The sequence below is a fragment of the Dendrobates tinctorius genome, unplaced genomic scaffold (genome assembly GCF_039654945.1).
Source record: "Dendrobates tinctorius isolate UK_male_01 unplaced genomic scaffold, ASM3965494v1 ptg000003l, whole genome shotgun sequence".
Lineage (NCBI taxonomy): Eukaryota > Metazoa > Chordata > Amphibia > Anura > Dendrobatidae > Dendrobates > Dendrobates tinctorius.
The window spans coordinates 101,039,829-101,066,762 of record NW_027361671.1 but is presented as its reverse complement, the minus strand read 5'-3'; the positions used below and the strand labels follow the sequence as shown (position 1 = coordinate 101,066,762).

Here is a 26,934-nt window from a genome sequence, read left to right as displayed (position 1 = left end):
TACCATTCATGTAACTGTATCAAGGAAACATACTGGCAACACACAGGTACATGATAATGGCCGAGTCCAAAGTAAAGCAAAAAAGAAAAGAGTAATCATCCTATAAATCCACATTTTTCACATTTATGGTAAATGTGCGTCGTATTTTAAACATGTACGCTACCAAGAAATAATAGCTCATTGAACAATATTTAAGCTTGATGTAAAGAATAAAGGATTCGACACATGTGCGGAAATTCTTTGACTTAAATGCACACACAGTTGTGCTCAAAAGTTTACATACCCTGGCAGAATGTTTGCTTTCTTGGCCTTTTTTCAGAGAATATAAATGATAACACCAAAACTTTTTCTCCACTCATGGTTATTAGTTAGGTGAAGCCATTTATTGCCAAACTACTGTGTTTTCTCTTTTTAAATTTTAATGACAACCCAAAACATCCAAATGACTCTTGCACCTTTCATCCAGCCAGTGACATTTCTGGATTGTGAGTCATGGGGAAAGCAAAAGAATTGTCAACGGATCTACGGGAAAAGGTAGTTGAACTGGATAAAACAGGAAAGGGATACAAAAAGATATCCAGGGAATTGATAATGCCAGTCAGCTTCAAACTGTGAATAACAAATGAAAAATCAGGGGCTCTGTAAAAACAAAAAGACGGTCATGTAGACCAACAAAAATTTTGTCCACAACTGCCAGGAAAATTGTTCAGGATGCAAAGAAAAACCCACAAATAACATCAGCTGAAATACTGTACTCTCTGAAAACTAGAAGAGTGGCTGTTTCAAAATGCACAATAAGGAGGCACTAGAGGAAAAATGGGCTGCATGGTCGAGTCGCTTGAAGAAAGCCATTACTTCGCAAATGCCACAAAATATCTCGCCTACAATACGCAAAACAGCACAGAGACAAGCCTCAAAACTTCTGGAACAAGGCAATTCAGAGTGATGAGGCCAAAATTGATCTTTTTGGCCACAATCATAAACGTTACATTTGGAGAGAGGTCAACAAGGCCTATGATGAAAGGAACACCATTCCTACTGTAAAGCACAGAGGTAGATTACTGATGTTTTGGGGATGTGTGAGCTACAAAGGCACAGGAAACTTGACCAAAGTTGAACGAAGATGAATGCAGCATGTTATCAGCAAATACTGGAGGCAAATTTGCAATCATCAGCCTGGAAGCTGTGCATGGGATGTACTTGGACGTTCCAATATGACAACGATCAAAAATACAAGGCCAAGTCGACCTGTCATTGGCTACAGCAGAACAAAGTGAAGGTTCTGGAGTGGCCATCTCAGTGTCCTGATCTCAATATCATTGAACCACTCTGGGGAGATCTCAAGCGTGCAGTTCATGCTAGACAGACCAGGAATTTACGGGAACTGGAGGCTTTTTGCAAGAAGAGTGGGAAGCTTTACCAGTTTAGAAAATAAAGAACCTCATCCACAACTACCACAAAAGACTTCAAGCTGTCATTGATGTTAGGGGGGCAATACACGATATTAAGAAATGGGGTGAGTGAACTTTTGATCATGGTCATTTGGATGTTTTGGGTTGTTATTATGATTTAAAAAGAGAAAACACAGTAGTCTGAGAATAAATGGCTTCACCCAACCACTAACCATGAGTGGAGAAAAAGTTTTGGTGTTATCAATCATATTCTCTGAAAAAAGGCCAAGAGAGCAAAAATTCTGCTGGGGTATGTAAACTTTTGAGCACAACTGTATTTATGGCTTTTTTATTAATAAGAATTTATTAAACAATTTGGTCCATTTGGATTCTATGTATCACAGTACACGGTAGACTGCAGAATGGCGTAAGTAAGGTAACTGACAGCAGCATTGGTAACTATTCTCTCTTCATCTGAACAGTTATCTTACCTGGTTTATGAATAAATTAAAGGTGACGATTCAAAGTCATCTTAGGATATTGTTCAGGAGAGGGTTAAGGGTTATAAATCCTATTGTCAGATAAACTAATGTATTCCTCTTTAACAGTCTGCAATGTACTTTGGTACAAAAAAACCTGCAAAAGCCAAATGGGCCACAAATTTTAATGACTTCTAATAAAAGAAAATGATTTTTAGCAAAAAAAACTCCAAAGATTTATTTAAAAAAAAAAAAAAAAGGGGCCATGTCTTTTAAAATATGTAATTAACATGTTTTTTTTCTCTCACTATATCAGTAAATATATAACAGACTCCCAAATGTTTGTTTTTTACTATTCTCAAAAATAAAGACGGTAGCTATGGATGAAAATGTCTGACTACTATTTGCTAAATAATAAATAGAAATACAGGCAAAAAGACACGTCAAGAATATGCAAGAGCATAACCACATAAACTTGTTCTGAGTTGTGTTGTCTGCTTTCAATCAATGTACATATTGCATATATGGTATTCTCAGCACTGCACGTTATTCTATGCATAGGAGACAACTGCTGGGACCCTCAGCGTTCCCGAGACCAGAGGTCCAGAACCCCCGGAAGACGGCTGTGCTATTCTTGTGGTTCTACACCCTGGTTTTGGATTTGCTTAGACCCCCCCCCCCCAAATAATAAATCATCCCCTATCCTTTAGATAGGCAATAACTATAAATCGTAAGAATAGTCCTTTAACATATTGTGAAAGTTTGATCAAAGAATGTTGTTGAGAGTTGCTGATTCATTAAATTCTCCAGAAATAAATATTCACATCTTAACATCGTTTCACACTTATTGCAGCTGCAAAAATTAGTAAGATTGGACAATCCAATCACCAAAAGATTTTCCTATAATTTGTTTGAATTCCTAGTGTGGCTGCAAGGATCCTGAATTACTACACAAGCAAATACAGGGCAACTGAATGTGATTTTCCTCTAGATTATCTAAAAGCCACATTCCTTCTGTATGTAAAATCTATGGATACCTTCAAATTGCAATAATTGAGGTAGATGGATGTAATGGAAGAATAAATATATTACACAAAAGCATCCAATATATCATAAACTGACTGAAGTAATATAAAGTATAAACCAAAATGCACATAACATAGCAATCATTCACATCCAAGAATAAAGCATACACTGACCTACTGCCATCACTCCAGCTGCACATGAATGATAGAATCATAGAATGGTAGAGTTGGAAGGGACCTCCTGGGCCATCTGGTCCAACCCCCTGCTCAAAGCAGGATTCACTAAATCATCCCAGACAGATGTCTGTCCAGCTTCTGTTTGAAGACCTCCATTGAACTCATTGATCACCAGGTCAAAAAGTTTTTCTAATATCTACTCTGTCTCGCTCTATGTATCGCTGAGCGCTCACTGAACGTTCCAGACTGTACTCTGCAGAGAGTTACCATAACTTCAATTAAGAAGAAAAGTAACGGCACTGCTACCTTCTGATTTCAGTATTACTAGTGCCATCCTTGTGCTGCACAATAATCACCGGGAACTGTTGCTTTCAAAACTCATTGTTGGGCTCAGTAATAATGATCCAGAGACCAAACACACGATTACACTGCAGAAGTGAACGCAACAATCACCACCAATAGATTAAATTATATCAATGCTTTATTCCATTGGTGAGTGTTGTGGTCACTTCTTAGATAATTGAATAACCAGCATAAACCTTTACCATTATCATAAGTTAATAATACATATGAAAGTAAGATATTGGTTTAGAGATATCCACATCTTTCTCCCTCTAAATCGATCATTCATTCATTCCCAAAATTCTACATTCATGTGTAAAATATGTCTTCAATGAATGCAGACTTTCCCATTACTTAGATAGGAAACGACGGTTGATGCTCATAAAGTTCTACGTAATCTGTAACTGTTGTTTCAGGAGAACATGCAGCAGAAAGTCTGTGTCTGCCTCCAGCTCCTCCTGCCCTCCACAGAATTTTAAGAGCACCAGCTGCCCATCTCATGATTGGTAAAATATGTCTTCACTGAATACAGATTTCAAGATTTTTCCCATGAGTTGAGAGTGAGACGTCATTCACGGAGAAGGAAGCAGATTTCTCTGATTACATATATTACAAAGTTTCTTATTTTCACGTGTACTGTTGATTTATGAAATAAAAAATTAAATGATGGTGACACTTTATACATTTCTTCACTCTAAAAGCAGTAAACAAGCAATGATGGAGCATCCATGGCAGTCATTATTCCCACCAACAAATAGTAAACTTACCTTGGGTGGATCAAACAATTCTAATAGATATTCCTCATTTTCCAAAGAGCTTGCTTTCCGTACAGTCAACCGACACCTTTGCCAAAGAGTCCCACTGTCCATACTTGTCTCATCTACCATGCTGTAATTTAAATGTCCTTCCTTTCGAATTTCAAACACAGGCTCCCTTTTTAAAGTCCACTGCAAAATCCTTTTGTGCCAGGTCGGTGACTGTGCCAAATCTGTGTCAATGTCCCTGGCTTCCGAGGAATCTGCAGACTTTCTCCGGAATATATTTCGAATACTCCTCCTGATATCACTGAAAGAGAATCGAATGAATTGTCTTGGAGGAGGGGGAGAGATGTTGCTTTGGAGTTCCTCAGAGCTCCATGCTTTAGGCACTTGCTGGACAGTTGAATCATTAGGTGTCTGCTCAGTGTGTTCATGGCGAGCTGTCAAGTCCACCTCCACTTTTGCTGCAACCGTACTAGGAGGTTCCTCTGATGTCCTGCCACCTGTCTCTCTGTAATCTTTTACTCTATTGAAGGGAAAGAATCTGTATTGGTCCATGCCCCAACTTTCCCTCACCTCGTTCCTGAAATACTGTTGGAAAAGATCCGTGAACTGCAAGGAGAAGTTCTCTGCGGCCAGGATGTCATGGTGCGGATTTTGGTTAGCAAACAACCAATACTGCTTTGCCAATTCCCTAGCAGTGGAGATGGCATGAAGCTCACAGAACTCATTCCAGCCCTGAGGGACGGAGGAACTTTCAGGTTGAATAGTGTCCCCATTCATTGCAGTGACTGAAGCAGTTGTGGTATGCTACGAAAGCAGAAAAAGGAAACATTAAATGAGGGGCTTTCCGCTGACAATTCACTGTCTTGTTTGCTAAGAGGAAGCTTTAGAATAAAGTATTCACTAGGTTAAAACACTTATCTCGTAGCATCATTCTAAAAGGCTTAAAGCTCTAGTTCACGGCTCTAGACAGATTATTTGAATCAGGTTATGGTTTGACAAGAACGAACTGGCCTCAAAAAATAGACAAATACTTGACAGCATAATGTCAGTCTAAAACACAAAGTAATATTATACTATGAAATTAAATAGAATATTCAGTTCTGCTATGAAATATGAAAACGTTTCCCCCCCCAAAAAAAAAAATAAGTTTTAGAGTACATACATGCTATTGCTCCTTTGTGCAATGGTACCACTGTTTTCCAGCCTGTAAAATATAACACAAAAGTTTAAGTAATCAATAAAAATGTGTTTATTCTTTCCCGTTTTTTTCTAATGAATACCGTACATGGATGTACAAAAATTCAAGGGGAAGAAATTCTGAACTATAAAACTACATTTTTGCGCAACTCAAGAGTTTAGCAAAACTGTTGAGACTTTTGACGTTCTCACGCCAGTCCTGGTCAGCTATATGAGTGCTCTTAATTAATCGGGGTCAATAACTTTAATTCTTATCATGTGGATATTAGTGATGGGTATTCATTTATTTAAAGAAAACCTGTCCTGAGCTTCAGGGTCACCAGACTACCTACATTGCTGGGTGGGGAATAATAAAGACGGTTGATAAATTATTCCTCCGTGCAGCCTAATTTACATTCACAAAAAAAAAGTCTTAAAACCTCATCCATTAATTTCCTCACTTTATTTTATCCTATTTTATCCTATACCTGCGTTGATCCAGGGAGCTAGTCTGATTGCCGTATGTGGAGTCAGGAAGGAATTTTTTTCCCTAATGTGAAGCTTACTGTTTGCCACATGGGGTTTTTTTTGCCTTCCTCTGGATCAACATGTTAGGGCAAGTTAGGATAGGATATGGGTTGAACTAGATGGACTAAAGTCTTCCTTCAACCTTAATAACTATGTTACTATGTTACTATTTTGTGTCATACTGTAACAAATTCTAAAAAAAAGATTAGGAAATCTGTGTCCCAGGGCATCAGACATGTTGCCCACCATCCTCCTTACAATCCAGTATCGGGCTGTAAGACAAATGAATGCAGCAGGAGCCTCCCCCCTTTCTCCAGCCAGAAATGTAAAAGAAAGTGAGAAATAAACCCATGTTCTCTGCAGGTTTTCAATAAGACTGATTGTTACCGGATCATTCAACCCATTGCCTCTCAACCCACCCCCTGGAATGTGATTGTGGGGTGCTAATAGGTCATCATGGCAATCAGGGGTCTAATAAAGGTCCCAATGTCTGCCATCTTTGTACTACGGTAGCAATAAGAAGCTAACTGAAAAACACAGTGCAACCTGGAGGTACGGCATTGTGTATCAGTGGTACAGGACTGCCTGTTTATGCTCCCTAGTGGGATTAAAAAGAGTGTAACACCATCATTTTCCCATTTATCACCTAAAAGATATAAAATGTTAAACCTCAAACTAAACTATGCAGCAAACGCCGTAAACAAATAACAGAATTGCTCCTTTCCGGTCCTCTCGCTTCCCCCATAAAATGAGATAAAAATTCAGTGTAAAAAAAAAAAAAAAATCACATGTCCCCCAACATAATAGCTTGCCTTGCAAACAATAAAGCCATCACATACTTCCACACAAATAAAAAATGATAGGTTTCAGAACATAGTGACACAGATGAAACAAAGTTTAATTTGTAAACATAAAACGATAAAAAGTAACAGGATTTGACAGTGCTGTATTCACACTGACCTGTAGGGAAAACGCTGGTGAGCACGGCTGGGCACGGCTGCAGTGAGGTGCAGAGTCGCTACAATCTATACTACAGGGATTTTTTTTTTTAACTGTAAAATTTTTATTAAAGTTTTAAAAATTTTGACAAATAAAGGAGAGTCGGGTCAAGGTTTTACAGTACAAAGCAGAGGAAATAAGGATAATGTCAATGACTCCCCAATCAGGGATGATTTTTTTTAAGGTGCGAAGTTCCATACATGTTATTATTTTTTAATATTAAAGCGCTATTTATAATGTGGCGTTTTCCATGGGCAAAATGGTATATATATATATATAACACAAAACAAGTACAATAATCTTGAACAAAACGAGTCACCAACTGGTACAGGAAGAGTGAGGACCCTGCCCGTGAGGGCGCACAGTCTACAAGGGATCTGTGTAAATAGACTAATAAATGTTTTTGGGGATGACTGACAAACTGTATGCCTGTACAAGGTCATATTTTATGGAATACTTATCTGTGTTGTTTCGTTGTGTTAGAAGCCATAGTCCCACTCTCCGGTACAGAACGCATATGCTCCGGTAACGGTGGTGTGCTCGCTGGTATGTACATCGGGAGATCACATCAAGCATAGGGCCTAAGCCCTGTATAAACACAGCCTACTCACAGATTAATGCCGGTTTTTAGCATTGCAGGAATATACAACATGCCTTTTAACTGGAAACACATGTCGTTCAGGAAATTAAAGGTATAAACTAATTCTATTTATACAGAACATGTACAACATATATTTCAGTGTTAGCCTGGCTTTCATGAGACAATATCTCATTGATGTTGCATCAACCAGAGCAAACATGGGCGTTAGTTCGTTGATAACACTCAATGCATCGTGAATACTAGGCGTGGAAATAAACTGAATAGATAGGATTCTCTGCAATGGTCTGGAAAACATAAGGATGAACCAACATCACTAAATAATTAGCAATTATATATAAAAAAAAATGCTAGGATATGTAATAATAAATTGGGTATTAATTCTAAATCATAATTTACAAACTACTAGTGTTAGGCGTCTGGGTTCTGCGTCTGCTCTGCAGGAATCCAGAGCATCACATTCTGCGGTCTCCTGCTGTCTATCTATTGCAGAGGAGATTACTTTGCAGCAGACCGCTCCAGAGACTAAGTCCCTCTGTGCTCCTACTGGGCATGCTCACGAGACGATCTCCCATTGGAGATCGGGAGTCATGTGCCCAGGTCCTGCTCCAGATCTCATTGGTCCATCTCGGAGATCTGGAAGGTCCCGCACGGCTATAAAAAGCGCGCATGACCGTTCGGCCATGCGCCAGTATAGACTTTCCAAGCTGTGTGAATGGTGACGGATGTATGACTCTGGTGACTGACTCATTTGAAACCCCTTCCTTACGCATGTGGATAGGGAATTAGTTTAGCAGTCAGCGCCAGTCAGTGGCAAGCCTTAGGCCACTGTGCACACCGCACCTCTTCTTTAGCGTCCGACATTGCGCCTGCTTCCTAGCTTTGTCGACTAGCGGCAGTGTCCTACGCCGCGCTGCAGTTGCAGCTCTCCTTGGCATCCGCAGTAGCGACGCCGCACACACGGTAGGTCTTGACGCAGCTCCTCTGCCTTGGGTCCTGCTCCTGTGATCTGATACCGTGTGTGCATTTCCCTGTGGTCTGTGACACTAACAGGCTCAGCGTTTTCATATGTTTATGTTGCGGCGCCTCTGTGTGCGCACTTCAGGTGAAGTTGAACCCGTGCGCATTATACCGCCATATTGCTCGTCTGTCATTACGTAGCAGCGGTGTAAAATCTACTGCACGGTGGACCCCGAGCGGTGAACGCACTTTATTATTTATTTTTATTTAGTGCGTTCCGCCGTTCCTAACAACTAGTCTTTGAGAAACAACTAAAATATAATTTACAAGATAAAGTAGAACATCTGAAAAAGAAAAGACCACACCGCACAGTAGTGGTTATGTTGGGCCCTTAAAGAAAGGTATTGGATAAGTAACCCTTTATCACAAAAAAAAAGTCAGTCGCAATGCTGCCTAGATCCTTTAATTGTAGTGTGAACAGTGCTTGAGTCTGTTAAACATTACTCATACTACAATAAATCGTATTCTACGCTGCTAATATGGCCACTTAAAGGGCTATGCTTACAATAGGTCATCAAGGTCTTGATCAGTGAGGGGTGGACGCCCGGCAACCAGACGATTATCTCCCGGTGACAGGGGCGGTCAGGACTACAGAGCTGCACAGCTCCATTGATGGAATAGTGGCCATGCTTGGGTACTGCATATCCGCCTCCTATTGATTTGAATAGGGAGCAGACATGCAATACCCAGCTGCGGCCACTGTACAGTTGACAGAGCCGTGACAGTAAAGAGGACCACAGATAAGTGACTATGTTTTTTTCTTATTTTAGTCTCGCTGCTCCACTGAGCATTCAGTTTATTGCTTTTTTAAATCCACATATGGTTCAAGAGAGATGGACTTTTTATTTAGGAAATTAAGAGGAAAACCTGTCCATTTTGACCAGCTCACAGGCTCTTCTTCAAGGGAATGTGCTATCCGAAAGTGACTTATTGCTTAAATCATTTTTTTATGTTAAAGCGATCCTGTCAGCAGGATTGTGCACAGTAACCTACAGACACTGTCAGGTCGGCGCCGTTATACTGAATAAAATGATACCTGGGGTGATTAAATCCGTCTCGTCGTTGTTTAATCTTTATTTTCAGTTTTGAGTTAATGATATATATCTTTAAAAAAAAGCCCCTTCTGCAGGCAGGCGCCGGCGGTGGTGCTTGCGCTGCACCATTATCGCATACTGTATATAATGTGCATGTTACTAATTTCTTTGATGTTATCCTTAAGTTCCTATAAAAAAAATCAGTTTGAAATTGGCGATCTGATAGCTGCTACTGCACAGGCGTGGCTGGTACCATTTTCAAACCCTTTTTTTTTTTTTTTTAGAAACTTAAGGATAACATCAAAGAAATGAGTAACATACACATTATATATGCGATGATGGTGCAGGGCAAGCGCCAGCGCCTGCCAGCAGAAGGGGATTGTTTTTCAAGATATATATATATATATATATATATATATAATATTCATTATGTAAACTGGGGGCAGGTCAGTGAGGGATCAGTGACCTGTCAGCAGTCTGCATTATGAATATATAATCAGAGCGCCACATGAAGACCCCACACAGGCCGCCCCGGGGCACGAGCAGATCATTAACACAAAACTGAAAACAAAGATTAAACAACAACCACAAGATGGATTCCATCATCCCAGGTATCATTTTAATCAGTATAACAGCGCTGACCTGACACTGTCTGTAGGTTACTGTGCACAATCCTGCTGACAGGTTCCCTTTAAATGCACTTCTTAAAAAAATACATTTTTTTATTTTCATTATGAATATCACTCTTTGCTAAAAAAAATAAAAGCTTGCCATACTTCCTATAATGTTCAGTTGGCATTTTGGTATCATTACAATGCCATTACAATAGCACATAATAATAATGTATTATTTATACCCATTTTCACATGTAAAGCACCATGGAATAAATGGTGCTATTATAATAAATAATAATAATAACACAATCTCTTTTAACTCTATTCTCTCAACATGGGATCCGGAGGGAAAGATTTGAGATCAGGAAACTCTTTTGGAGCAGACTTGATCATGCATTGTGGCTTAAAATTTTCCGATTATTCCAGATCATTAAAATATATGACAACTCCAACATATTCACAGGTTATCCGTCGAAACCAAGGTGTTTCTGGTGCGATCAAGCACTAATGGTAAATCATGATATTTCATAACATAAGGGTGCTGGATCGCACGAGCAATAAATTGGTTTCCAACACTAATCTGTGAATATGTTGGATTCGTATTTTTTTTAATTATCTGTATCGGAAGATTTACATTTACCTTTATAAAGCCAGATACATTCTATTTGGATTCTCTGACCTTACGCTTGGACCATGGCAGTTTCCTGTGTTCCATAAGTGATCAACAATCATCTCTCCGTGAACCGGCATTTTTCTCCATACTAAAGTTGGGCATGACCGTTCCCTTTGTCCTTTCCCATCACTCATTGGAACATTTGTCTTTTATCAACTGCATTAACCATTAATTACAAATCACAGAACCAATACAGTGAGGAAACCACAAATTGTACAGCTAGTCCACCCAACATTGTGTAGTGTGATGACAAAATAGCTCATTTTAAAGAACCCTTATATGGTTATTCAGACATATGCCATAAGGGTCCAATTGAGAGAGAACAGAACTGCAAGGCCTGCTGAATCACTAGCTTTTGAGGATAACTGGACTGTTGTTTAGAAAAGATGAAGTCCTAGATGTAGGACCACTACCCATTATTCATTTATAACATATGCAACACATGCGAATTAACCTTTAATATTACAATGCGGGGTAAATAAATCCTATATTTTTATTTTTAGCAATTGTACAAGATATTGGCCTCTGTCAGCACATTGTTGCAAAAATTATTGTAAGTTGACCCATGGACGAAGCATTTCAGTGCGTAACGCATGTCGGATGAGGTGGGTCCCTGGATTAACTGCTGAGATAATTCCATGTGCTTTAAACAAGTGGTCAAAATTGTTGGTACCCCTCGTTTAAAGACAGAAAAACCCACACCACAATAGTGACAGAAAAAAACTTGAATCTGATAAAAGTAACAATAAATCAAAAATCTATGAAAATGAACAAATGAAAGTCAGACATTGCTTTTCAACCATGCTTCCACAGAATTTAAAAAAAAATAAAACTCATGAAATAGGCCTGGACAGAAATGATGGTACCCCTGAAAATAATGTGACAAAAGGGACATGTTAAATATAGGTGTGTTCACTAATTAGCATCACAGGTGTCTACAATCTTGGAATCAGTGAGAGGGCCGGTATAGAGGGCTACAGAAACTCACTGTGTTGTTTGGTGACATGGTGTGTATCACACTCAACATGGACCAGAGGAAGCGAAGGAAAGAGTTGTCTCAGGAGATTAGAAAGAAAATTATAGACAAGCATGTTAAAGGTAAAAGTTATAAGACCATCTCCAAGCAGCTTGATGTTCCTGTGACTACATTTGCACATCCTATTCAGAAATTTAAGATCCATGGGACTGTAGCCAACCTCCCTGGACGTGGCCGCAGGAGGAATATTGATGACAAATCAAAGAGACAGATAATACGAATGGTAACAAAGGAGCCCAGAAAAACATCTAAACAAATTAAAGGTGAACTTCAAGCTCAAGGAACATCAGTGTCAGATTGCACCATCTGTCATTGCATGAGCCAAAGTGGACTTCATGGGAGATGACAAAGGAGGATACTATTGTTGAAAAAAATCATAAAAAAGCCAGACTGGAATTTTCCAAACTACATGTTGGCAAGCCACAAAGCTTCTGGGAGAATGTCCTATGAACAGATGGGACAGAAATGGTACTTTTTGGCAAGGCACATCAGCTCTATGTTCACAGATGGAAAAAATGAAGCATATCAAGAAAAGAACACTGTCCATACTGTGAAACATGGAGGAGGCTCTTCTATGTTCTGGGGCTGCTTTGCTGCATCTGGCACAGGGTGTCTAGAATCTGTGCAGGGTACAATTAAATCTCAAGACTGTCAAGGGATTCTAGAGAGAAATGTGCTGGTCAGTGTCAGAAAGCTTTGTCTCAGTTGCAGGTCATGGGTCTTGCAACAGGATAATGACCCAAAACACACAGCCAAAAACACCCAAGAATGGCTAAGAGGAAAACATTGGACTATTCTGAAGTGGCCTTCTATGAGCCCTGACTAAATCCTAGTGAGCATCTTTGGAAAGAGCTGAAACATGCCAACTGAAAAAGGCAACCTTTAAACACGAGACATCTGGAGCAGTTTGCTCTTGGGGAGTGGGCCAAAATACCTGTCGAGAGGTGCAGAAGTCTCATTGACAGTTACAGGGATAGTTTGATTGCAGTGATTGCCCAAAAGGTTGTGCAACAAAATATTAAATTAACTGCTACCATCATTTCTGTCCAGGCCTATTTCATGAGTTTTATTTATTTTTTTAATTCTGTGGAAGCATGATTGAAAAGCAATGTCTGACTTTCATTTGTTCATTTTCATAGATTTTTGATTTATTATTACTTTTGTCAGATTCAAGTTATTTCTGTCACCATTGTCGGTTTTTCTGTCATTAAACGAGGGGTGCCAACAATTATGACCATGTGTGTCTGTTTTACCCTACCTTTTTCTGGTACTCATTTATGCTAACAAAGTGAGTCATGTCTGTAACACTAGGTTTATAGGTGTAACACTTGTTTCACTTACTAGTCAATTTTTTACAATAGGCAACTTTGCCTTACCCTGTATTTTAGACATACGGTATATACTGCTGAATGCCCCTGAGTATTTCTAGATACCAATAGGGCTTGAGCTAATTACTGTGTAATTTGTGTACATGCATACGATGGCCCTCTGTGCAATATTTATTGTTATATGCCACAAGGAATTACTAATCATCATGCATGAACTATTATGCCATGTTTATGAAGGCTCTTTACAAACACTATATGAATACATAGTTCACTACCGTAATTGGTAGTATTTTGTCATTAAGCACATACCCACGTTTTACTACATTCAGGTTCACCCACCTAGTGTCTTACCAGTGGTTCTCTCACTTTTTTTTTATGTGTTTATTGCTTTTATATATGTAATAATAAAAATTAGATTTTTAAACTTTGGCCTTTGTGGTTATTATTATGTATTGTTGCTTTATGGCCTTATATTATTGAGGATAATCTATTTGGTGTAAAATTATTGTAAATAGTCACATGCATTGTTTCCTATGCAAAAAGCATTTTATGGATCTCATATATTCATGTAATACACACACACTGATGTGCCCTTAGAAATCAGAAGTGCATCTTGGTGTGGTCAAAGGCAAAAGATGTGTACGGTGTAAACACCAAAGATAACGCTATTCTCCAGCCTCACTGCAGAATTAAAGCTATTCTCCGGATCACATTATTTTTCAATAAAAATATTTCTCTCCTCAACTCCTGACACAGCTGCTCCCTCTTCCCCCCTGCCATTGACTTTTGCAGTGATTCATGACTCAAGCAGGGAAAATGGACCTCCTGTTTCTACATAGAGCTTAGAAGGATTCAGCTAGTCAGATTTTAATCACATGATATCATGGACCTAATAGAAAATGGAAAAATTAGCTGGCTAGAAGGGAAAAATGAGCAATAGTAAGTGCACAGTGCCATATAATATGATGACTGCAATATATTAAGAGAATAAAAACTTTGATGGGAGGAGGAGTGCTTCTTTAAGGAGGTCCAATTTCATAGAATCATAGAATCGTAGAGTTGGAAGGGACCTCCTGGGCCATCTGGTCCAACCCCCTGCTCAAAGCAGGATTCGCTAAATCATCCCAGTCAGATGTCTGTCCAGCCTCTGTTTGAAGACTTCCATTGAAGGAGAACTCACCACTTCTCGTGGCAGCTTGTTCCACTCATTGATCACTCTAACTGTCAAAAAGTTTTTTCTAATATCTAATCTGTGTCTCCTCCCATTCAGTTTCATCCCATTGCTTCTAGTCTTTCCTTGCGCAAATGAGAATAAAGTTGATCCTTCTACAATGTGACAGCCCTTTAGATATTTGTAGACAGCTATTAAGTCTCCTCTCAGTCTTCTCTTTTGCAAACTAAACATTCCCAAATCCTGCAACCTTTCCTCATAAGACAGGGTTTGCAGACCGGTCACCATTCTGGTCGCTCTTTTCTGAACTTGCTCCAGTTTGTTGATGTCTTTTTTAAAATGTGGTGCCCAAAACTGGACACAATATTCCAGATGAGGTCTGACCAAAGAGGAGTAGAGGGAAATAATGACTTCACGTGATCTAGACTGTATGCTTCTGTTAATACATCCTAGAATTGCATTTGCCTTTTTTGCTGCTGCATCACACTGTTGACTCATATTCAGTCTGTGATCTATTAGTATACCCAAGTCTTTTTCACATGTGCTGTCACTTAGCCCTATTCCTCCCATTCTATATATGCTTTTTTCATTTTTATTGCCCAGATGTAGTACTTTGCATTTCTCCCTGTTAAAAACCATTCTGTTAGTTGCTGCCCACTTCTCCAGTTTATTTAAATCTTTTTGAATCCTCGCTCTCTCTTCTCTAGTATTAGCTATCCCTCCTAGCTTTGTGTCATCAGCAAATTTAATCAGATTACCCTCAATTCCTTCATCTAAATCGTTGATAAAGATGTTGAACAATACAGGGCCCAGGACAGAGCCCTGTGGTACCCCACTTGAGACATTCTTCCAACTGGATGTGCAGCCATTTACGACCACTCTTTGGGTCCGATCACTAAGCCAGTTATGAATCCACCTAACAGTTGCCTTGTCCATTCCATACTTAGTCATTTTTTCAATAAGGATTGTATGAGAGACTTTGTCAAATGCTTTGCTGAAGTCAAGATATACTATATCTACAGCATTTCCTTGATCCACCCAATCAGTGATACCGTCATAGAAGGAAATTAAGTTAGTCTGACATGACTTATTAGTTACAAACCCATGCTGACTCTGTTTGATCACTTCATTCTTATCCAGGTATTGACATACATGTTGTTTAATAATTTGTTCAAAGATCTTTCCTGGTATAGAAGTCAGACTCACCGGCCTATAGTTGCCTGGGTCCACCTTCTTCCCCTTTTTGAAGATAGGAACAACATTTGCTCTTCTCCAGTCTTCTGGCACTTCTCCTGTTCTCCAAGAATTTTCAAAGATTATGGAGAGGGGTTCAAAAATTTCTTCTGCTTTCTCCTTCAGTACTCTGGAGTGTAATTCATCTGGACCTGGAGACTTGAATTCATTTAGGTTAGCTAAGTGTTTCCTCACTATCTTTCTGTTTATAGATATCCTGGATTTTTCTATTCCCTTAATAGGACAGTGAATAACAGTTGGTGTTACATTTCCTTTCTGAGAGAAAACAGATGCAAAATAGGAATTTAAAAGTTCAGCCTTCTCAACATCCTGTCTTACCATTTCATCATTTTCATCCTGTAAAAATCCTATAGCATCTTTGACTTTTCTTTTACTTTTGACATATCCCCAAAATCCTTTATTATTGCTTTTGACATCTCTTGCAAGCCTCAATTCATTTTCAGCTTTAGCTAATCTGATTTGTGCCCTGCAGAACCTGCAGACAGCATTATATTCTTCTTTAGATATGCCTCCCTCTTTCCATTTTATAAACATTTTTTTCTTCCTTTTTAGCATGTGCTTAAGTTCTGTGTTCACCCATCCTGGTTTCCTTAAATGCTTCCTATTCTTCCCTCTTTTCGGAATTGTTAACAACTGTGCTTTGAGAATTTCATTTTTCAAGATTTCCCATCCTTCCTGGACATTTTTGTCTTTAAGGATATCCAGCCATTGGATCCCTCCAATTATCTTTCTGAATCCCTTAAACTCTGCCTTTCTGAAATCTAACCTTGACGTCTGAGTCTTCACAGGTCTTCCGCCTCTAGTTATCCAAAATTCTAAAACAGCATGGTCGCTACCTCCTAGGGTTCCAGCCACTTTTACCTCCTCAACCACTTCCTCCCTGTTTATAAGGATTAGATCCAAGGTAGCAGTTCCCCTTGTTTTCTCCCCTACCTTTTGGAAGATAAAGTTGTCAGCAAGAGAGGATAAGAATTTCCTTGACCTGTTAGTTTTGCCTGAGAGAGATTCCCAACAAATGTCTGGATAGTTGAAATCTCCCATGACAACTATGTCATATTTTTTGGAGAACTTGGCCATTTGATGCATAAAGAGTTCATCCATATCTTCAGCTTGCACAGGCGGCCTGTAGTAAATGCCTACAATGGTGTCCTTTCCATTGTTCTGTCCTTGTATTCTTACCCAAACAGTTTCCACAGAACTCCCAGTCTCTGAAGCTTCAATCTCTGTGCAGATATACGCGTTTCTAACATACAATGCAACACCCCCTCCTCGTTTATCAAGTCTGTTTCTTGCAAATAAGTTGTATCCTTCTAGTCTTGTATTCCAGTCATGTGTATTGTCCCACCAAGTTTCAGTGATTCCAATGACATCATATTTCTTTTCCTGTGTTAGTAGTTCCAATTCTCCTTGTTTGTTGCCCATGCTTTGTGCATTAGTATAGAAACATTTTAGTTTGTGATTGGTTTCTCTTTCTCCAATATTTTTATTAATTAGATTCTTTTGTCTTTGTTCTTCCTTTCCACTTCTAATAGCAGAGTTCTCAATAGCATTTGTCAGGTGTATGGCTTTTTCTGGTCTTTTGCTTCCCTTCCCATGTTGTTCTAGTTTAAAGCTCTCCTTACAAGTGTAGCAAGGCGACTTCCAAATACATGCTTTCCAGTCTTCGTAAGGTGCACCCCATCTCTAGCAAGTAGTCCATCGTATAAGTAGTTCACTCCGTGATCCAGAAATCCAAATCGTTGCTGACGGCACCATCGACGTAGCCAGTTGTTCACCTGCAGAATCTTATTCCACCTCCTTGTTCCATGGCCATCCACTGGGAGGATGGAAGAGAAGACCACCTGCGCTCCCAGTTCTTTCACTTTCTTGCCTAAGTCTTCAAAGTCTCTGCAGATGGTTTCCAGGTCGTTTCTTGCGGTGTCATTTGTCCCCACATGTAGTAGCAGGAATGGGTAGTCATCTGTAGGTCTGAAGAGTCCTGATATCCTGTCAGACACATCTTTAATTTTTGCACCTGGAAGACAGCACATTTCTCTTGAAGTTATATCCGGTCTGCAGATAGCGGCCTCTGTTCCTCTCAACAGGGAATCCCCCATGACCACCACTCTCCGTTTCTTCTTCACAACATTTTTCTTTCTCCATCCAGGAGGACTCTGAAGGCGTACAAGGTTGCTGTTTGTTGGAAAAGTCTTATCCTGATGTATTTCTTCATCGTTTTCCTGCGTGAGAGCCTGGTACTGGTTTCTGAGCAGTATGGGTGCTGACTGCCTCCTGATCCTCCTGCTTCTCTGGGTCACATGTCTCCATTCCTCTGTTTCTTCAGGTGCACTTCGAATTTCTTCTCTTTCTGTAACATGAAGAGATAATTCTGCTCTGTCCAAGAACTCTTCACCTTCCTTAATGATCTTCAACGTAGCTAACCTCTCTTCGAGATTTTGCAACTTTTCCTCCAACAGGGACACAAGCTTGCATTTGTGGCATGTGAAGTTTGGCTTTTCCACTGGTAAATCTGTGAACATGTAGCAAGAAATGCAGCTCACCAAATGGCTCCTGGCCTCTTCCATCTTGAGATTTCTTAAAAACGAAGAAAGATGAGCCAAAATTCGCGCGCCGACTCTTCCCCTGGTTTTCTGATTTCCTCTTTTCAGCTGCAACGGCCAAAACTCAGTGATCGTTGAGCTCGCGGAGACTCTTCACTTATCCCAGAAGGCACTGGGAATATGCAAATGATCTCCTCAAGACTCTTCCCCTGGTTTTCCGATTTCCTCTTTTCAGCTGCAACGGCCAAAACCCAGTGATCGTTGAGCTCGTGGAGACTCTTCACTTATCCCAGAAGGCACTGGGAATATGCAAATGATCTCAAGACTCTTCCCCTGGTTTTCCGATTTCCTCTTTTCAGCTGCAACGGCCAAAACCCAGTGATCGTTGAGCTAGCGGAGACTCTTCACTTATCCCAGAAGGCACTGGGAATATGCAAATGATCTCCTCAAGACTCTTCCCCTGGTTTTGTGGGACTTAAACCTACAATACATTTATGCCATATCCTATGGTAAGCATACATATTTGTAATCAACTCTAATGTACAAAATAAGAAATAAAAAAATCTTGTTCTGAATAAATTTGCAGATCGGAGCCATTTATTTAGTTTACTCGCCTATATGGCGCCATTAATTCCACAAACATCATCATCACTATCCTCAAAGGGGCTCACAATCTAAGTTCTGCATCTCTATGTCTTTGGAGTGTGGGAACAAAAGGGGAAACAGTTGCTTTGGAGCATTATGTTTGGAGAAAGAAATCATTGAATAAAGGCATAAAAACCTCATACCATTTATGAAACACAGTGACAAGTTATTATAGTTTGGGCCGGTTTTGCTGCATCAGAGTTAAAGGGAATCATACAGAGGAAATGGACAATGTTCAGGATCAGAGTTGTTTACATGCAGCTTTTGCTGCACAAGGGGGTCACAGACATGTGATATTGGTTCATTTTCCTCATTTAAAAATGACAAGGTCTAATATTTATCTGCTTTTAGGACTTGAACAAAAATCTTACGTAGTTTTAGGTCAAATTTTTGCAGAAGTATGGAAAACGCTGAAGGATTCACAAACTTTCAAGTACCTCTGTATATAGGACTAAGGAAGCAATAACAGCTTAAGGCTTCCGTCCTATGGATAGACCATAAATGTACAAGACGGCGACAGTTATTCTACGACTAAGGGCTATGGCCAGAAACGCGTTAGACTGCTACACGATTTTACAATATGTTTGAACTAATTTTTTTTTTTTTTAAATTAAATAAAGAAGAATTTATTATTGAAATTCAGTTTATTGATCCGATTTTCTCTTCTAATTCATCCGATGGTCAAACGGAATCTGGATCCTGACTGCAGTATCAGAGGTTATCTACCACATAACACACGGTGAGGCAATTTTCCCATTTTTCGCTTATTATTAGCATAATCTGCCCCAGTTTCTTGGATGAGGTTTAGTGGTTCATTCTCATTTCTTTATTCACATTGGTGCTTCCGCCCACCAGTTTGCACATGGAACTGTAGCCGAGTGGCCTGCACAGATGGTGGCTGGGACGCCGAGGGATGCAGGACATCTTCATCTCAAGATCTGAGAAGGTCCTAAAGCTCAGACCCCACCAATCACAAAGTGCTGCCTCTATCTAGCACTAAACCATCACAATGGGAATACACCTTTAATTGTAGTACCTCACCTTACATGACTTCTTTAATTGCACTGTCGTACTATCCAATGTACATAAACTGAAGTCAACAAATTAATTCAGGTATGACTGGAATAACCGCATCATATCTGCCCCCTTATATCAGACGTACATCAATAATGATGAAATATGGAGGTCGAGTGGGGCGCTAATACTGGAAAAGTGCTTTTCAATGCTTCTCAGTGAGTGTTTTTTGGATGAGACTTCTAAATTAGTGTCTGCCTTTCCAGTGAAATGATGACAACCCTGTTCTGTAAGCCCTTACTGACTGCCTGTGCTATATAGACTTCCCATGTAACGTATATTTACTGTGATACCATTCGACCACGTGTACGGGAGGTTTTAGAATGAGGACGTGTCGCATAGTATATCTGCACTATTGCCCTTTCGTGGGCCCCCCACTGTGACTTTCTATCGAAGTTGTCTCTGCCAGCCAGCAAGTGACTCAGCATCCTTCCAGCCACTAGCCAAGCTTCCTCCCGCACATAACACAGACAGAGGCTGTACTAGGACTCCATGCACTGGTGTAACAGATGGGAGTACGGCCCGAAATACGTCACAGCAAACACCAAGCAGAACGTGCAATTGACAGCGTGAGCATGGAGAGCGTTTCAGGATAAATCTCTTTACTTTTCTTACTTATTTGCTTTCTTTGTGCAAAAAAAAAGTGACTTTGTAGTAAATACGGTATTTTTTTCTTGTTGCTTTGCATTGTCTTCCATTTCCCAGAACTTAGACCTAACGTTTTAGAATTTTAAATCCACAATGGTTGAAAATAGATTTAACCCCTTGCATTCGCGGCCAATTAAAATTTTTGCACTTTTGTTTTTTCCTCACCTTTTTCAATGCGCCATTACTTTTTGTTTATTTCTCTGTCGCCATAGCCGTCCGAGGGTTTGTCTGTTGTACTTTTCTGCGACATAGTTCATTTTATCATACAATGTACTGAAAAATGTGAAATGCCAAATCGTGAAAAGAAAAAGGCAATTCTGCCGTCGTTTTCTGGGGTTTGTTTTTACAGCTTTCATAGTATGTTAAAAATGACTTGGAAACCTGATTCTTCAGGTCACTACAACTATGGTGATGCCAAACTTACAGATTTTTTTTTTTATTATTTAAGTGGTTAAAAAATATTTTAAACTTTTGGGTTTATGTCTCCATTTTCCGAGACCCATAACACCATTATTATTCTGATGATGGAGCTGTGTGAGGGGCTGAATTTTGGGATGAGCTGATGATTTTACTGATATCATTTTGGGGTACAGACAACTTATTGATCACTTTTTTTTGGATTTTTTCTATAGAGTGAAGGTGACAAAAAACAGCAATTCTAGCGGGTTGGTTTTTTTTATTTATGATGTCTACTGTATGGGTTAATTAAAGTAATATACCATATATATAAATAATGTTTTTTATCTTTTTCTCTTTTTTTTATTTATTTTTAGTCCTGTTAGGGGACTTGAAGCTGTGATCATTCGATTGCTTATACTATATAGTAAAATACCAGAGTATTGCAATATAATATGAAAATCATGATCTTCTATGAAGCTCAGCATATAGGTGAGCTTTGTAGAACCAAGATGTCAGCAATTAGGTACACGTCTGCTTAGCCAAAAAAATGCAGCTTTATCTCCTTTCTGTAGCTCACGGTACATTTCCGAAACATATGGAAAGGGGAGAGACTCACAAATCTAACAATATTTAGAACAAAAAGTGGATTAAATTAGAATGCAAATCTATACCAGACTACAGCTGGCATAAAGTTTATTTTCTGGCTCAAGAACAGGCAAAAGATGCTAAAAATAATTTAAAACTCTGAAATGCCGATCTAAGCAAATTCCCCCCACATATGCAATATATAGCTCTGGCAAAAACGTCTGATTTTTCTCTTTATAGGTATATTCTTGAGTAAAATGTAAATTGTTCTTTAAGGCTAAGTTCACACGTGGGAAAATCGCATTATAAATTCCCACGGAAAAACTAGCATTTTGCAAGCGTAATTAGCTTGCAAAATGCTAGCATTTTCCAAGCGATCTGTAGCATCGCTTGGAGAACTGACTGACAGGTTGGTCACACTCGTCAAACATAGTGTTTGACAAGTGTGACCAACGTTTTACTACTGAGGCCGCCTATGCAGCATCAGTAGTAAAAGATAAAATGTAAAAAATAATAAAAAATGGTGTTATTCTTACCTTCCGACGTCCCGCGCAGCCTTCCCGCCTCTCTCCATGCTCTTGTTCCCAGTAATCCTTTGCGAAAATGCCCGCGATGACGTACGTTCTCGCGGGATCGCAACGTCTCGCGGTAATTCGTGATGACGTCGCGCGAATGACCGCGAGACTTCGCGATCCCGCGAGAACGGACGTCATAGCGGGTTTTTACGCAAAGGATTACTGGGAACGAGAGCGTGGAGAGAGGTGGGAAGGCTGCGCGGGACGTCGGAAGGTAAGAATAAAACCATTTTTTATTTTAAATTATATTTTTTACAGGGATATGGTACCCAAAGCCCGGAGGACAGTCTCCTCTCCTCCGGACCGTGGGTACCATCCGCAATTGTTCTGCTTACTTTTCGCATGGTGTGCACAGCCACATGCGGGAAGTAAGCGGAACAATGCATTCCTATGGGTGCGGGATCGTCGCGATTCCGCAAAATTAATGAGCATGCTGTGTTTTTTACCGCAAAGCGATTCCGCCGCAGTAAAAACCGCAGCATTAGCACAGCATTGCAGAATCCTATAGGAATGCATGGGATGCTTATTTTTCGCGTTTTTGCGGCAAAATCGCGCAGTTAAAACCGCCGCAGAAGCGCGAAAAAAAGTCACGTGTGAACTCAGCCTTAGTCTACAAACTTCTGACATGTCTCCGAATTTCTAAGCAATAATTTTTTTTTTCTTCTCTGAATAGGAGAAATGGTCAAAATTAAAAAACAAAAAACAAACAAAAAGTGCTTTCAGACCTCAAATAATGCAGAGAAAACAAGTTCATAATCATTTAGAGACAACAATACTAATGTTTTAACTCAGGAAGAGTTCTGAAATCAATATTTTGTGGAATAACCATGATTTTTAATCACAGCTTTCATGCGTCTTGGCATGCTTGCCACCAGTCTTTCACACTGTTCCTAGGGAAAAAATTTAAGCAATTCTTCTTTGTTTGATGGCTTGTGACTATCCATCATTCTCTTGATTACATTCCAGAGGTGTTCAATGGGGTTCGGGTTCATTGGTTGCCCATGACAGGGTTGTGATGTGGTGGTCTCTTAATTTTTGCCAGACCTGTATATTCTCACCTGTTTGCAAAGGAGACCTTCCAGATAAAATGGTAAAAGACCCTTCAGTGTAAACTGCATAACCTATGAAAGATAGAAGCCTGTTTTAAGCTTTTAAGGACTAGGGAATTTTTAATTTTTGGCCTTTTGCTTTTTTCTTTTAACCCCTTCATGACCCAGCCTATTTTGACCTTAATGACCTGGCCATTTTTTGCAATTCTGACCAGGTAATAACTCAGGAACGCTTCAACGTATCCTAGCCATTCTGAGATTGTTTTTTCGAGACATATTGGGCTTCATGTTAGTGGTAAATATAGGTTGATAATTTTTGCATTTATTTGTGAAAAAATTGGAAATTTGTCAAAAATTTAGAAAATTTCACAATTTTCAAATTTTGAAATTTTATTCTGTTAAACCAGAGAGTTATCTGACACAAAATAGTTAATAAATTAAATAACATTTCCCACATTTCTACCTTACATCAGCACAATTTTGGAAACAACAATTTTTTTGTTAGGAAGTTGCAAGGGTTAAAAGTTAACCAGCGATTTCTCATTTTTACAACAAAATTTACAAAACCATTTTTTTAGGGACCACCTCACATTTGAAGTCACTTTGAGGGGTCTATATGGCAGAAAATACCCAAAAGTGACACCATTCTAAAAACTGCACCCCTCAAGCTACTCAAAACTACATTCAAGAAGATTATTAACCCTTCAGGTGCTTCAAATGAACTAAAGCAACGTGGAGGGAAAAAAATGGACATTTTAATTTTTCCAACATAAATTTTCTTTTAGTATCAATTTTTTCATTTTCACATGGGTAATATGATAAAATGGATCCTAAATTTTGTTGGGCAATTTCTCCTGAGTACACCGATACCTCATATGTGGTCATAAACCACTGTTTGTGCGCACGGCAGGGCTCAGAAGGGAAGGAGCGCCATTTGACTTTTTGAATGGAAAATATGCTTGAATATTTAGCGGTTGTCATGTCGCGTTTGGAGAGCCCCTGTGCGCCTAAACATTGGAGCTCCCCAACAAGTGACCCCATTTTGGAAACTAGACCCTCCAAGGAACTTCTCTAGATGCATAGTGAGCACTTTGAACCCCCAGGTGCTTCACAAATTGATCTGTACAAAAAAAAAAGTATTTTTTTTTACATAAATTTTATTTAGCCTCGGTTTTTTCATTTGCACATGGGCAACAGGATAAAATGGATCCTAAAATTTGTTGGGCAATTTCTCCTAAGCACACCAATACCTCATATGTGGTCATAAACCACTGTTTGGGCGCACGGCAGCGCCCGGAAGGGAAGGAGCGCCATTTTACTTTTTGATTGGAAAATCAGCTCCAATCGTTAGCGGACACCATGTCACGTTTGGAGAGCCCATGTGTGCCTAAACATTGGAGCTCCCCCACAAGTGACCCCATTTTGGAAACTAGACCCCCGAAGGAACTAATTTAGATGTGTCGTGAGCACTTTGAACCCCCAAGTGCTTCACAGAAGTTTATAAAGCAGAGCAGTGAAAATAAAAAAAATCATTTTTTTGCTCAAAAATAATTTTTTAGCCCACTATTTTTTATTTTTACAATGGTAACAGGATAAATTGGACCCCAAAAGTTGTTGTCCAGTTTGTCCTGAGTATGCTAGTACCCCATATGTGGCAGGGAACCACTGATTGGGCGCACGGCAGGGCTCAGAAGGGAAGGAGCGTCATTTGACTTTTTGAATGGAAAATTAGCGCCAATCGTTAGCGGACACCATGTCGTGTTTGGAGAGCCCGTGTGCCTAAACTTTGGAGCTCCCCCACAAATGACCCCATTTTGGAAACTAGACCCCCTAAGGAACTTATCTAGATGCATAGTGAGCACTTTGAACCCCCAGGTGCTTCACAGAAGTTTATAACGCAGAGCCGTGAAAATAAAAATATTTTTTTTTTTCCTCAAAAAATGATTTTTAGCCCACTATTTTTTATTTTCACAAGGGTAACAGGATAAATTTGGACCCCAAAAGTTTTTGTCCAGTTTTTCCTGAGTACGCTGGTACCCCATATATGGGGGAAACCACGGTTTGGGCACACGTTGGGGCTCGTAAGGGAAGTAGTGACGTTTTGAAATGCCGACTTGATGGAATGGTCTGCGGGTGTCATGTTACGCTTGCAGAGCCCCTGATGTACCTAAACAGTGGAAACCCCCCACAAGTGACAACCATTTTGGAAACTAGACCACCAAAGGAACTAATCTAGATGTATGGTGAGCACTTTGAACCCCCAAGTGCTTCACAGAAGTTTATAAAGCAGAGCCGTGAAAATAAAAAAAATAAAAAATTTTCTCAAAAAATGATTTTTAGCCCAATATTTTTTATTTTCACAAGGGTAACAGGATAAATTTGGACCCCAAAAGTTGTTGTCCAGTTTTTCCTGAGTACGCTGGCACCCTATATGTGGGGGGGACCACTGTTTGGGCACACGTTGGGTCTCGGAAGGGAAATAGTGACGTTTTGAAATGCCGACTTGATGGAATGGTCTGCAGGAGCCATGTTACGTTTACAGAGCCCCTGATGTACCTAAACAGTGGAAACCCCCCACAAGTGACCCCATTTTGGAAACTAGACCTCCCAAGGAACTAATCTAGATGTGTGGTGAGCACTTTGAACCCCCAAGTGCTTCACAGAAGTTTATAACGCAGAGCCGTGAAAATAAAAAATAATTTTTTTTTCACAATAATTATTTAGCCCCCAATTTTTTATTTTCCCAAGGGTACCAGGAGAAATTAGACCGCCAAATTTGTTCTGCAACTTTTCCTGAGTGCGCTGATACCCCTTATGTGGGGGTAAACCACTGTTTGGGTGCACGTCGGGGCTTGAATTGGAGGGGGCACTGTTTAACTTTTTGAATGCAAAATTGGCTGGAATAAATGGTGGCTCCATGTCGCGTTTGGAGACCCCGTGATGTGCCTAAACAGTGGAAACCCCTCAATTCTATCTCCAACCCTAACCCCAACACACCCCTAAACCTAATCCCAACCCTAATCATAACCCTAACCACAACCCTAACCCCAACACACCCCTAACCCTAATCCCAACTCTAACCCTAACTACAAGCCTAACCGTAATCCCAACCCCAACCCACCCCTAACCCTAATCCCAACCCTAAATCCAAACCTAACCGTAATTCCAACCCCAACCCTAATTCTAACCCTAACCCTAATGGAAAAATAAAAATATTTTCTTCATTTTATTATATGTCCCTACCTATGGGGGTGATAAGGGGGGGAGGTGAGTTACTTTTTTTTTTTATTTTGATCACTGCGAAAGTGATCAAAATAAATGAATGAATCTGCAGGTCGCAGATTCCCGGCGGGCGCACTGCGCATGCGCCTGCCATTTTACAAGATGGCGGCGCCCATCATCCGGGACGGCGGCAAACCGGGACGGCGGCAAACCGGGACGGCCAGAGGGACTTCGGAGCCACCGTGCAGGGTGAGAGGGGGTGATCGGTGGGTAGAGGGGACTGGAAGGAAGGCGATGGGGAGCAGATTTTGACAGCGGCTGTCGATCGGCGCCGTCAGATGGTGGCGGCGGTCGATCGGCGCTGTCAGTCAGTTGGGGAGGGGGGTCGGTTCAGTGTCTCCAGCCATGCCCGATGCTATTTCAGCATCGGCCATGGCTGGATTTGTAATATTTCTTTAAATTTCATAAATGAAATATTACAATCGCTTTGATTGGCAGTTTCACTTTTAACAGCCAATCAGAGCGATCGTAGGCAAGTGGGGGCTAAGCCACGCCCCCTGTGGTTAACTCTAAGGTGTCCTCTGTGTG

The 26,934-nt window shown here is 40.0% G+C and overlaps 1 protein-coding gene across 2 annotated transcripts in view; it reads right to left on the bottom strand.

The window, feature by feature from the left end:
* SH2B3 (SH2B adaptor protein 3) overlaps positions 1-26,934 on the bottom strand; it is a 269,281-nt gene that overhangs the window by 219,635 nt on the left and 22,712 nt on the right. For both annotated transcript variants that reach the window (XM_073564202.1, XM_073564279.1), the window contains exons 2-3: positions 5,341-5,382; positions 4,182-4,982 (exon numbers count right to left, since the gene is read on the bottom strand). In XM_073564202.1, coding sequence (XP_073420303.1) covers positions 4,182-4,955 — 774 coding nt within the window. In that variant the 5' untranslated portion in view covers positions 4,956-4,982; positions 5,341-5,382. The remainder of the gene's footprint in view (positions 1-4,181; positions 4,983-5,340; positions 5,383-26,934) is intronic.